At 29.4% G+C, this 15,351-nt stretch overlaps 1 protein-coding gene across 1 annotated transcript; it reads right to left on the reverse strand.

The window, feature by feature from the left end:
* Positions 1–7,526: 7,526 nt before the first annotated feature.
* LOTGIDRAFT_78289 (hypothetical protein) lies at positions 7,527–9,669 on the reverse strand (the record flags this gene model as incomplete). The annotated part of the gene is made up of 4 exons (XM_009061700.1): positions 7,527–7,571; positions 8,727–8,874; positions 9,317–9,375; positions 9,535–9,669. Coding segments are annotated over 4 exons (387 nt in total), but the record flags the coding sequence as incomplete, so codon positions are not given.
* Positions 9,670–15,351: the final 5,682 nt, after the last annotated feature.

Below are 15,351 nucleotides of genomic sequence, written 5' to 3' on the forward strand. Positions count from 1 at the left end.
AATTGTTGATGTAGTTTCAGACGTATATTAAAATAGGTAGACTTCTTGTTCAGGCTTTAAAAATGGCTACAGTCAGCATAAATATCTATTTGATTATCTATACATGAACTATATTATAATTTAATTAGATATCATTACTCATAAAAGAACACATTCAATCTCAAACATAAGCAGACTATATGAGGTCTTAAACAAGGTCAGCATCCTCAGGCAAGCCAGAACTACTCAATTTGTGGGCTTGCCAATGTAAGAGTTAAGTCGGAATGTGTACAGTTGTCCTATATTAAATATTTTTCACAGTATATGTCAAATCAGCCCAGAGAAAAACATCATTAGATAGTCAATACAGACATCATTATAACAAACAAACTATATACTTCAACATACCTGTATTAAATGTGTAATAATTAAATCAATAAGATGGGTGAATGATTCTTCTAAACAGGTCAACTGATTGGTAAAAGGAGCCTTGGAATGTTTGGAACTGAAACTATCACAAAAATAATAATGTCAAGAAAAATCAATTTGAATATTTGCATAAACAATGTGCCAAATACAGCTCATTAAGTAAGTGATTTCAAAGTATGCTAATCAATACCACTGTGTTATAAATAAAGTTTTGTTATTATCAAATAATTTGTTTCAGATCTGCAAACAAAACATAGAGATATAAAGTATATAAAGAGTATATCACATACTAATCAATAATTATAACTGTTATCATCATTCTTACCTTTCAACTTTCTGAGCTAATTTAGCACATTCACCTATCACTTGCTCTTGTTGCTGCAATAAAATAACAAAAATGTTTGCTTTTTTATGAGAAAACTATCATTCTTATTTGTAGTAGTTGTCTATATTTGAGATTATTGCAATGGACAACAAGCAAAAATGGACTGCCACAATAATATATAATGTGACATGGTCCAGCAGAGTATTTAACAACTCAATGGTCAGCAATAGATAGATAGCAAGTAATTTTACTCACCTGTATAACACATAGTGGACATTGTGGAATATTCTCATTTATAGAATGTATTAATGTTCTTATCTGACAGGTCACATGACTTCCCGAACTTTTTAATTCTTCCCATTTCTCTTCTTCAATACACCTTAAAAATTGAAAAATCAGCAATCTTATTGGTATAAAGGTACATAGTAAAAATACAGCTTATAATTTTTCCTCAAAAGGTAGTAATAAACTCTTTATTAAACATATGAAATTATATGGAACCATGAAAGACTTTTTGAATAGACAATTAGACAACATATGTCCACATAATACACAATTGACAATTAATACTCTATTCAACATAATCATCTTCAACGAGATTAACGCACATAGTGGTCAAATATTTTCATAAACCAACAAGAGTTATTTGTTGAAAAAACACTAAATATATGAAGGTAGAAATACTTACTTAAATAAATTTTCAAACTGGTTGGAGACTGTAATGGCTTGTGTCTGTATGTTTAATAAACCATCTGAAATATCAATAATACATGATATCAAATTCTGTAATTTTTCATGTTAGCTTATTGATCAAAACTAGAATTTCATTAAAATGTCAAAATCGCACACTTATATATCATTTCCTCTGGTAGGAAACTTTCTTTGGTCTATAGAAATCCTGCCCACCATGTGTAATAAAATACATAATATGGAATTTCAATGATGGCATTTCTAGCACAAGCCTTCATTTAATTTATATCTTATTCCTCTGGCTACAAATGTTAGTAAATTTTATTGTTGCATTAATAGGATAGCCCATATCATGATTGAAGAATAACATTTTCTAGAGGGGAGGTAAAACTAGCTTAAACTATTTTGAAATTAAGACATGCAACTGAGAATATTTGAATTTATAAAAAAGATTAACAGACTGCGACTAAAACACTTAATCTTAATCCCAGATTATCTGTAATCTATCAATAATCCTGTCTATATCATTAAACAGTTAGTAACTAATCTCTTTAACTATTTAGATATATAAACCACAAAAATGATGGCAATGTTTTGGACTGCATCATTTAGTTATAAAACATCATGTTTAATATTTGATATTCTCTGCTGTAAATCATATAACTATATGATATTCCATTGCTGATCATTTTCACAATACAAATATCCTAATGTAGATATTGTAAAATTCATTCCTTGTTATGTATGTACGTCAAGTAGGCCTACATTGTTTATTTCTGTACATTAAGTATATACATTATTTTTATTTATAGTCGTGCGGAACCGGAAAACGGAGTACCGGCGTACCGGATGAACGGTTACTCTTACATAAAAATTCTGTTACCAGTAAAAAGCGTGCGAATATCAGGGTTTCCAGATTATCGGCAACTGGATAAATGCAGCTCCACTGTATCTTGGTGACAGTAAAATCTAAAATATTAAATAAAAGTAATACCTTTCCAGTTGACTGTAGGAGATTTAGTAGGTCTATCATCATTATTTTTATTTGTTAAAGGTTTTCCTTGTAAAACACTCATACATTCTGTTTCAGTTCTATCTTCTAGATCAAATAACCACTGTTGAACTGAATCAAACTCCATCATTATCAAAACAAATAGTCTAGTTTAATATCTGAAAATATCACAAACATAACATTTGTGTAAATCATTATGTCTTCTTCTACAAGCTATTTTTTTTAAAAACTCTATCCAGACAATATTTTCCAAAATATACTTAACAGTTGCAAGATGAAGAGTCAGTGATATTGACACAACAAAATCTTTTTATCTAAATCAAGATTTTTTTTTTATCTGTATGAAAACTTATTTTTGAATAAAGCAAAATCGAAATTCAGTAATCAAACTTACTGATAAGTAATTATTCATTATGAAAATGTTTTCAACAAAGCTTCCAGAGGAGGAATTTGCTATCCTTTTCACAAATGCTGTAGTTCTGATTAAATGTTAAAAATAACTTTCCCTTATTGCAGTAACTTATATTCCTTTTACAGAAGTTTAATGAATATAAAAATTCCTATTTACCTTTATAGGTATGATAGTTGATATATATTATTCCCTATTCCATATTTTGGTAGTTAACTAGTCCTCATTTGTTAATAGTAGAAAGCTGTCTGTAACTGTACATGGGCTTCTGATAAATACCAAGTTAATGTAGAGTTAAGAATATGTAAGAGCCAATTATGAAGTTTGTAGTTCAATGTGTACTGTGTTAAACTGTTGACAATAAATCCATACTTAATCCTTAATCAATCTAACATGGCAACTCTAGTTTAATCTAAATCAATGTCTAGTTTAAATATAAAGAATTTCTATTGGACACTTGCCATTTATTTGTTTAATTTTTAAATCCTCTCAGTACTAATCCAGGAGTAAATAACTTGGCCAACAATACCAGTATTGATCTGTTTAAAACTTTCTATCCTTCAATAAAATGTCTACCCTACTTTCATTAGTGTTTGACAAACATTTTACCAAAGAAAAATGGATAAATTTAGATTTAATGCTTACTCTTGTTTCGATATAATATAGATCTCTGATACACTACATTACAACTCAGCTCTATTAATCTGCAAGATCACTCAACAATTGTTGTTATTTATATCAATTTTGAGAATTATGTAGTGTTGTTTGTCAGATATATTATTCTCTTCTGAGGGATTATCTTTTTCTCTGCATAGCAGTAATATCTAGGGTATATGCATCACACCAAATTTCACCTTTTATTTTGGTAATCAAATTAATTAAGTGCAACAATAAAAATCTTACTGATTCTTGGTGTAAGATGGTGTGATTTGCCTTCAGAGTATATTGTAGGCCTACAAATATCATCACCATGGATATGGTCATTAATATTGTCATTTGTACCAATATGCCTATGCCTTTAATTTTTATATCCTTCCTGTGCGTTAATAATGGTGTTTACACCATAGTGTATGTGTATGCAGTATACAGATACTGAGATAAGACAACTAAAATGTCTGACATATCATTACATCTGTATTTGTTAAATTGACCGTGATTACTTACTGTTCGGAGGTGAATTTGCATGAGGATCATGTTTAATCCAACATCATTTTTGTTTTAGAGATTTAAACTGTTATGTTTTTATTGATGATTGAGGGAGCTTTACCGGAAGTAACATTGTACTAAATAAGTATCGTACAATATTATAAATTTCTTTAAAAAGAAAACAAAGTAATGTAATAACAAGAGTTCTTTCCCTTGAATCTGAATATTGATGATTTCCTTAACCATGCAGTATAAAGCTTTAGAAAGCACATAATTAAAAAAACCAAATCATGTTCCTTTAGCAAGGGTAAATATTTTCCTTATTTAACATGAACAATATTTGCTAAAGGAACATGAAACCACATTCTCCAAAAAAGGGACTCTTTTAGTTGACAAGCCCAACTGCAGAAAGAAGGGAGTTAGGTTCAAGAGGGATGAACTTTGGTTACCAAAATAATGATGATTTGTTCTAAGATATCTCCAACTGTTGTTTCATTCATGAATATTCTAATATTTGATTTAGATGATTGCAGTTTGCTGACTGTTTTTTTTTATTTGCTGAGGTTTTTTAACAGGTTTACAGAAGTCATTTTCTGGCTATGTTATCTTCTACAAGCAAAGCATCATCTGACTTGCTATCCACTAAGCATCCCAATCATTTTGATTCTGCTCTAAATCAATATATTCTGTTCATTTCATAACACCCTATATAGATAATATATATTTATTTTTTGCAGCTGTTACAGTTACAGATATTGCATAACAGTTAACAGCAATCAAACAGCCTATAAGTTCATTTGAAAGCATCTAAATCTTTCAAAAAATCACCTTTGAATAATCTATTCTCCCATTTTAAGGCCATAGTGAACCCACAACCAATTTAAGGAAAGATAAAGACAAGCAAAAATTAATGAATATATTACAAGTCTCTCTTAGCCCTATACAGGCATTAACATACAATGGTTTAAGAAATTTCAAAACAAGCTTTGAAATAAAACTGTTTTAAAATATTCTTAACTAATATCTGGTGTCCATGACAACAGTTATGAATATAATACTCTCTATGTACAATATGATAATAATAATTATAATAGAGTGACTAGGCAATGGTAGGTTGATTGCTATTTTTTTCTGATCATAATTTTTTCAAATTCAAACCTATCCTATAAATAAATTAGAAGTTTACCATAATAAAATAACATAAAATCTTATATTTGATATTTAACTTTAAATATTACCAATGCTCTGCATTGATTAATCATTTTATATTAAATTTCATTAGAAATACATAAATAAATAAATAAAAGATTACGTGATTAATGATGTGACATTTTCAAGAAAAAGATGTTACGTCATTAGGACATAAAATTGCAAAAATGCTGAATTGTATTTTCAAATTAGGAGCAACCTTGGAATTGCCTTGTCAAACTGTGATTAAAAACTAGTGGAAAGTGATCAAACAATAACAAACAAGTTATATCTAATTTAACAGAAGAAAATAAGGTTTGAACATAAGTAGATCATTACATAAAATGGTTTTCGCCACATTAATGTCACAATGAAAATTCTCATAAAATGACCATTTCCATATTCAGAAATTGGTTTGCGAGAACGAACAAGTTCAATTAACATATAGGTAGTCATGCATAGATATATATATATATATATATATATTAAAATACGACCTTGACAAGTTATTTCCCATTTCCCAGAATAATGTGGGAGAGAAAACTATATACAAAAGCAGGACATAAAATCATATAGACAAAACCAAATCCTTGGAGCCAAACTAAAAACGGATTTTCTTTTTCAACTAGAATTTTGTCAAAACAAGAAATTCCGAAATTTAAGGAAACTGTAAGCAATTAAACTTTGCTCACCAACAAAAGGCACCTGCATCACATTAGAATATAGTCTCTATTTAAAGCACATATCATATCTTCTTAACAAAACAAAACAAGTTGAAAATGTAAATTGACGAGGTTTCTAGATAATGATATGAAATGTTTATAATTGCGTAGGTGATAATGTATTTTTATTATGACATCACATGAAATTCAGATTTCATTATAAATTTCAGTCTAAGTTTAAAAATTTTCTTTGGTTAATAAAGAAATCTGGCCACATAGTATTATAATAATGCCTATGGTTATTTTGCCTATAAATATTTGAAATATATAAGTAAGATAAATATAAATGACCACATTAAGTTCAAGTACACAATAGTACATCTGAACTTATAAACAGTTTTATAATTAATTATTCAGTCCAATCTCATCAAATTACATGAGCAAAATATGAATATTTGGTCCACAATAAATTAAATCAAATTTCTGATGAAAAAGACATTGATGATGGTATAGATATTGTATGTAAGATTTTAAAAATGACAATGTAACCACCACCAATGAGACAAGGTAGAAATGTGTCAGTAAATGCACTATTTCTGTTGACTGCTAAATCTATAAAATTAGGCAGTTTCAATATCTACGGTCATATTTCCCGATTTTACTCCGAGGAATTCACCAGGCGACACAGCAATATCTGGATGCATTGTAGCCTGGTATTCCGCGTTCTGGACGGCTGTTTCATTCTTTTTGGCTAAATTTGCATCTCTGCTCATGGTTATAACCTCTGGGGTGGTGGGTTCCACATTAGCACTATCCATTGGCTCTGATGCAGCCTGGTTTTTGCTGCAGGCTTCGTTTGGTAGGTCTCGATCAGCCATTCTTTTATTAATTTCATCATTTGCAGCACACCACATTTGTCTTTCCCAGAGAACAGATGGTATCATCTCATCCACCCCTTCCTCATATTCATCTTTTAATGACATTAATACCCTGGATTTCACTACAAAATCAAAATAATAAAATTAAAAATCAAAATACAACTTTCATTTTACATCTACGTTACATCTGGAGTCATAATCCAATTATACTATATTATAAATATTTCATCATTAATTTTCATATTTTCCAAAGTAAACTAAAAATTTACAACATCAATTACTACTCTTCAGGTGTCTTGTGATGTGAATTTTCAGAAAAAAATAAAACCGTCTAAGATTATAAACACCAATAATCTAATTCTACTTGCATGAAGCACACGATCATTTCTATGGTTCTTTATGAAGCACAGCACATTTCTAGTGGTGGTAGAAATGATTTATTGTCAAATTTGAGTTCATGTTTATATTACATGTCCAACTTTTACCCAGTCTTGAACTCAAAATGTTGCACCACAAAAGGTGGAATTTAACTACATAATACTAGATATTTACTGGTCTTAGTGAATTTTTGTTAGGTCAGATATTGCACAATGCAAATTGTTTTCATAACAAAATACTTCATATAAGATAGAAATGATTATGTTATATCCTGTAACAGTGCCCATAACTTACAATTTGGTGTAGAATAGTCATCTACTTCCACCTTAGCTACTGAAGGTTTTAAGGCTGGTGATGGAACAACTATACTTGGTTTAGCCAAAAACGATGGAACATTTGGACCGAGTGAGTACCCCACATTCAAAGATGTTGATGACCAACCGCCAAGGAAGACGGCAAAACACAAAACAAGGACCTGCAGCATATGAAAATATCTACCTTATATTTTGTCTCATAACATTTATGTTAACTAAATTACACCCTTTTCAAAATTTTTTTTTTGTAATATTCTTACATACTTAGAAATATTGGTTTAGAAAAAAAAACCTAATGAAACATAAAAAAAAACTCCCCTATCTGAATTTACAAATAAAAACAATTTGGCGCTTAAATTTCACTGTAGGCTGAACCTTAGTATTGGCTCTTAAATAAGGAGACTATGTCTATTGTCTAGCCTATTCTTGACATGCAGATGATGATGATGTTAATGATGATAATAATTTGGTTTAAATTATTTTGAAATTAGGTCAGAGAAGGGGTACCATGGTAAAATGGACTAACGGTTTGTGTGTTTCATAAGCTGCAGTTCCAAGGCTGATTAAAAACCCTTCACCATCAAACAAATTAAAAATTATATGAAATGTTAGGGATTAATATATGTTGTCAAGTATAAACTGGAGATGAAGTGTTTCTAATTGAATTTAAACATTGATTTTGCATGAAATCCTATTTCACACAAACCAATGGTTTTACAGTTTAAACTTGATGAAATTAGGTGGGAAAATTTCAACATTTTGTATGTCATATTTTCATAATATATATCTATAAGTATTTTGTTTACTTTCATCAAATGCTTTCAAAGTCTGGTTGATTTTTGGGAGTGCATGCAGAACAAATGAGGAGCAAATTTTGAAGTTGCATTGCCTTACCAGCTCCATGGAAAGAAGTGCTTCCCCATAATATATGATAATAATATAAAAACATGACATACTATGTTAGGGAAACAAAACAGGTGAAGTTTGGTGATAAGAAATGATGTAATAGTGAAATGTTGTTAAATGTTAGTACAATATCTCACAGAAATTATTGCCATTATATTGTATTTTATAAATTTCATTATCAAAATGGACAAGATGAAGGAACAACCCAATACACTCCTCCATAATTTCAATTTCATTTTTATTCCACAATAAATACAGCCATAAGTATAAAATCACACAATTCAGTATAAGGCAATAATTTCAAAGATATTTAATGATTTAAGTGCCAAATTGTTACCATTTCATAATAAAATATAGCAATGATTAAACTATTAAACCAATATCCCATAAAAAATATCTCAGATACCTACCATTAGCACTGTTCCTGTTTGTGTGGCAGAGGTTTTACCAACTAAAGCTTGTAATTTATGTAATTGACTTAATAAAGAACGGTTATTATTTTCTAAAGAATCCATCTTTCTTTTTAATTCTGTGTTCTCTTGGTTATAAGCTTCAACTCTGGAATTGAAATTATTTCCCATCAAATACCAATCAATTTTGGATTGACATAGCATTTTCTCCACATGCATACATTAGTTAAGCATAGTGCCATCACTTTTCAGACATTGGTCTACTAAAGCACTCTACTTTCTGAAACTGTGGCCTACTTTTAGTGCCCTTTCCAATATTTTCCTACTTTCCAACATTTGCCTATAAACAGTACCCTATTTCAAACCTTTGGTCTACTTAAAGTACCCTACTTTCAGACACTGGCCTACTTTCAAACCTTGATCTATTTTCAGATACTGGTTTACTTTTAGAAAACATCCAACTTTCAGACACTGTCCACTGTTTTATTTCAGATAGTGTCCTACTTTGAGGCTTTAGTCTACTTTGCCCTACTTTCAGACACTAGATTTAGCAGTATCCACTGATCCATAGTGCTCTAAAATATACTAACCTCTTTTCTAAAGTTTCTAAATATTCTTTCTTTTTCCTTCTGCTTTCTTGTGCAGAAATCTAGAATAAAAGGTCAAGGTCTCAAAATCTAAAATCTTTTAAGAATTAGACTTTTATCTTTTCTTAAACTTTACTTTTATAAATAACTTTATCCTTTGAACTTCTTCAAAATGTCTAAAAGTTCTTGTATTTCAAAAGTAACATAGTTATTGTATTCACCTTGTTTTTTATTTTTCGACGGATTTTCTTCAGATTCTTTTCCTCTTGTTTTGTAAGCGGTAATTTACCAGGTATAGGATAACCCTCCGATATTAATGTTCTCTTTTCCTCCTCAGATAATAATAGCACTCCAGACTGAGGAATCTGTAAGAATTCAAGATTCTTTATGAATCAAAAATAAAAAAAATTAAGTTAGTATAGGAATATATATTGAAATGCAGGGAAGGGGTAGGGGTGGATGTGCAAAGGAAACAAAGTAAAATTGTTACCAGTGATATGTAAACAAGGCTTAGTATGTTAAAAGCTGAATTTGAAACTATAGTTATGAGTATTTCGATAGACATACACGCCTTAGGCTCAAGCAAAGAATATAAATTACATTTTCAGGTTGGTCATGCAGTGCTATAAGTTTGTTTACTAATTTCACAGAATATTTTGACTCAGATAATCATAATAAGGTCAAGTTTGATTGACAGTAAAAGCATGTTTTAATGACCATAATATCTCATATGTCAATACAGCCTTCAGGCTAAAGGGAGATAATTCTATTCCTTCGGTTCAACTGTGAAGTTTTTCAACAGATAAAAAAAAAGTTATGACATAAGCCTAAGGGGATGTTCTTATCCATCAAATCAGCTCAAATACAAACAATATAAAGATAAATGTTTTAGATTCATGTCAGTTTACATTATATTAGATAATATTGTATTTTGTTTATTTCTGTATCAAACCACAATTCACAAAATATACCCATGTATTGTATCTTATAATCATTAATATTTTCACTATCAAATATTGTCATTAAGATGAAATGGTGTAACCATTATTATGTTAATTGCATAATACAATATTATATCAGAAAGCCAAATAATATAAAATATCAAAAAGCTTAACATGAAATACTTATAGAATTATGCTAAGGTTCCAGCATGCTTAGCAAGGTGGGGTATATATTTCATCTCGTTCTATATCTTAATGATATACACCATTATTATTCAATGGTAAATTTCATATTCTTGTGACCCTAACATGTTCCATGCAACAAATAAAATTCTTTTTTATAAATTGTCAAATATCAAAAAAGGTTTAGCCAAATAGAAGGAAATAGCAATTTAAAGATAGAAAGTTGCCATGCTAATAATTCAATGTTAATATCTATATACTTACAGGGTTTAAAAAGAGTGGTTGTGTAAAAGATTTAGATGATGTTGATAAGTCTGTAGTTGTATGATGATGATGATGGCGAAGTGGTTGACGTATTGGACTTGAAGGTGCTGATCTGTTAGGACTCAGACTACCTTCACTGTCACTGCTAGCACTACTTGGGGGTGTTGGTGGTAAGATGACACTATCATAATTAACAACTGAAAAAAAAAAAGGAAAACTTTTGTCATTTTCAGACTTCATAGATGAAAAAACAGCCTGGACATGATTGATTCTTAACCACTGATCAAAATAGGGAAATCTGCAGACATACTCTTAATAATATAGGGTTTATCTTTCTTTTGAAGTTAAAATGAGAAAGGTTTTGCAGATTGTTGCTAATTGGAAAGCAAGGCAGCTCATTATCACTTTCTATCATTATCATTTTAATTACTCCTATTTCTCTACATCAAAGTATTGAATGTCTCGTTTGAAATTTTAACAACATAGAAGGAAGCAGGGTGGCTTTTTACACATTAAAACATAAAGCTGTTAACCACTCAATCAAAGACAGAAAGAAATAAGTGGAGTGTTTATTAGGTAACGTTAAATAGTGGGTAAATGAACTGTTTTATAATAAAGTCAATCTACTAATAAAAGACTATACATCAAACACTACTTTACTATCATAGTCTAATAAAAGTCTATTGTTTTATCCAACATTGTCATATGTCTTTCATGCTTATCACTTACAGCAATAGGGGGTAGTGTGCCATAAGGGACATTCCCCCTCCAGCTATTGGGTACATTATTATAAATTTCAAGCCATGATTTACACTCCTTGACATTTATGTTACAGTTTGCATCATAAAATTTTACAGTTCTAGACATTTTACACAGATTTCCTAATTTAACCAATTTTAATGATATTAAATTTTATGTCATTAATAAAATATATCACGTTATTTCTAAAACATTGTCATGAAATTACAACCAAAATAAAACATTTTAAACCATGGCAGACATATTTAATTAGTTACGAATAATAAAATCAACCAAAAACTTCAACAGAAGAATAATTTTTATTTGCTATATCCATAAAACAATGTGTTTACTAGTAAAACCTACCTATGACATGAATTTATATCAACTGTATCAATCATATACTATTATACAAAGTACATCATGATCATAATAGTTAAATAGTTTATGTTTTAAATGAGAATAAATAATACTTTCAAAAATTTCAACAAATTCATTGAGAACTAATTCAGACATGATATTAAATGAAATCAATTGTTAAATTAGATTATTTCATAGATTATAAACCTATTCTATTACCAATAATACTATATAGTACTATAATAAACATTAAATTTTATGACATTTTTCTTAAGCTGTTAAAATGTTCAACAATACTGAAATACTCCCTACTGGTCACACTTCATAGCATCCTAATAAACACATTAAAATACGGTCAGACTTTCATTTTAACAATATATCAGGATTTAAATACATTTGATACAGGCCGACATGCTTCAATAATAGACTATTTATTGTCAAAATGTCTTTTCATTAAAAGTATAAGGACAAGAGTAATTTTTATTTTTTAGTTAAGGTCTATTAAATTCATTGAAATATTAAAACTTTTCAGTTAGTCTAAAGTTCTCAAGTGGGCAGACAATACAACTTTCAGTACTGACATCAAACTTTTGAATGAATTGAAGACAATGTACAAGTAAGAAGTTATAATCCTATTTCATTGGGATGAAGATGCAAACCCATCATGAAATATGAGTTGAAAATGGTTTGACATTTTTCATGCATCTTGGTATTTGCTATTTGTGTGCTTTCTGAATATATAACGTAAATGAAATAGAGCATGAAAGTTTGGAGTGCATTAACTGCTCTTAAAGTAATAGAGATAGTTCAAATCAAACTTTGGTTTGACCTCTTCATTCAAAATTATTACCTAGAATACTGTAAGTGAAAAAAAAGCGGAGATAGGGTGTAAATTGAAGGGATTATTTAGTTTTCTGCATATTGAAGTCACTGACAGCATAATTTGCATCGTTTCAATTTTTGATCAGATGTCTGTTGGTCTTGCAATTCCACTTAAACTGAGTGTTTTATGATATAATAATCTCAAAAGCTTCTAATTGTCTGTTCATCTGAAGGAAAACTGGAATGATTCAGTTATAGAGAAGCCATAAATGGCGTCATTATACATAGTTCAGAAAACCTTTCCTAAAGTCCCTTTAAAGTGTAGAAAATAACTATACCTGTAGTCATGTCTGTTGAATCATCACAAACATCAATTGGTTCTTGTTTTATACTAAATTGTGAAAATGGTGATGATGATGTTGTTGATGACAAAGTATCGGCAGACGTCTGTTGAGTTTGGGGTGTCAATATTATGGTTGGTTGACATGTCACGGCGGCCATTGAAACCGGTGTGAGTAATGAGTCTTTGTCTTGAATTGGTTCCGATTTAAATGACAGTATGGAATCATCTGTATGTTTAAATGTGATTTCCGGTTGAGGTGCTGTAGTGGTACCAAATAAATCTGCATCAATGTCTGCAATAAGAAATTTGATCTCAGAAAATCAAAAAAAAACTTTACGCATAAAAACCTTTACACAATTCATATCACAATTGCCCTATTAGTCTTTTAAGCTGGTCTTTTTTATGAAAGTCAAATAAAGATGAGCCATACATCTTGATGATAAAGCTGAATAATAATATAAATTCGTCAAAGAAATTAAAGGGTTATCATAAACTTACCATCAGGAGAAGGTAACTCTGGATTTGAATTATCGTTAATGGAGTAACTATGTTCTGATTTGATACAAGGTGGTTGGGCAGCATCTGTTATCATACGATCATTTAATACAGGATCATCAAATAAACTATTAAACCAGTCATTATCCATATACGAGTCTGCTTCCTGTAAAATATACAATTTACACAGAATATTAGAATACAAATTACATGATGCATGTGTATCAGTCAGATCAACTGTTTAATTTTAACTATCGTAGGACTTTCAAGGTTGAATTTCATCTAAAATTAAATATTTATAGATAGATATTAGTACATAAAGTAACATTCTGTTATCTATATATATCCATCTATTTAGTTTAATCAGATAATTAGGCAAAATATTAAGAAAACTGTCACCATATTTCATATAATAAAATTGTTGGTTCGCTTGTTTACGTGCAAAAACATTTTCGTGATTGAGCAATATCATACTACTGTATGAACCAAGTTCAATATATTGCAGATATTAGCCAATTCAAGAATTGACATACAAAGTAGAGGTATTGAGCAATATAAATGCAAGTAGGATATAGTGTCATTACTGAGCACAATTATGTATACAAAGGGTCCAAATATGATATAAAAGGGGCCTGTTCAAAATCATAGGGTCCTATTTATAATAAACCTGACAAAAAAACAAAATCAGATTTCGTGATATATCATATAATGTGAGAATCCTATTCACAAACTAAAGAAACTTAAACCAGCTTTTGTAGCTGTGGTGAAGCTCTCTTATCTACAGAAAAAGAATGAGCAGAAAGCTAACATGTATATAAAATTTAGGTTAATTTTTTAGAAAAAAAGTGAAAAATGAGTATAATTTCACCATAATAAGTAAAATATTGAAGTAAGACAGTAGTAAAATATGAACATAATATAGATAAGATAATGTAAATGTTATAGATATAGGACATGTGACTACTTGAACCAATTTTCTCACACTTGTTGACTACATCTGTGATATCAATTTCAACACTTTCACATCACAGCTCCTGACAACCGTTCTAATAAATCAAAATACTTTAAATATTTTTAAACTTCTTGTCAGCTCTTCAGCTTAAAACAGGAGAATGGTACCAAATTCTACACTATACAAAATTAGAAACAACTTTTTTAAAAAAATTTTTTTTTTTTTTACTTATATGTCTTGTTATGTAATTTTTTTACTTTATCAGAAAAATTGAAGTCTTTCACATGAAACATGAATGAAAAGGCTTTTCCAAGTCAGCTATTTCATGTTTAAAATTATATCTTAATGTTTGTGTCACTTACTTATCCAATCAGTCAGAAATTTTAGATAATGTTATGACATAACTATATACATACTTCTTTATATTAAATATTGGTTTACATAAACATATTCAATTCATAAATTCATGAATGATAGACTTCATTTACAACCTGTCACGATTTTCATACTTATCATTTGAAATAATTCTACTGGTAATTGTATATATATATTATAATATTGGGTGTGGTCAACTGATATAGATAAAATACATATCTTTGTATCATTATTTGAAATTTCCGCACCACTTGTTTTACCATTGATGCATGTAATGTAAATTAACTGTATATAGTCCCAGAATGTTTATATATTCTTTCAATTAATTTGGAATCTTAGCAAATTTGTGGATTAATGATGTCATATCCTTCAAAATTTACGCAACTTTTTATCTCTTTATTTCAACACAAAAACCTGACCTGATAGAGGAAATTCTAAATTATGCTAGGCTTGTCATTTTCTTTAAAATATAAATAAAATTCTCTCAACCACAAACTGTTTAAAATCCTATTGGGTGAAAAAATGAGTGAAGCAGTTTAAAGAAGTACAATAGAAGGTGGAGTAT

Source organism: Lottia gigantea, assembly GCF_000327385.1.
Source record: "Lottia gigantea unplaced genomic scaffold LOTGIsca_5, whole genome shotgun sequence".
NCBI lineage: Eukaryota > Metazoa > Mollusca > Gastropoda > Lottiidae > Lottia > Lottia gigantea.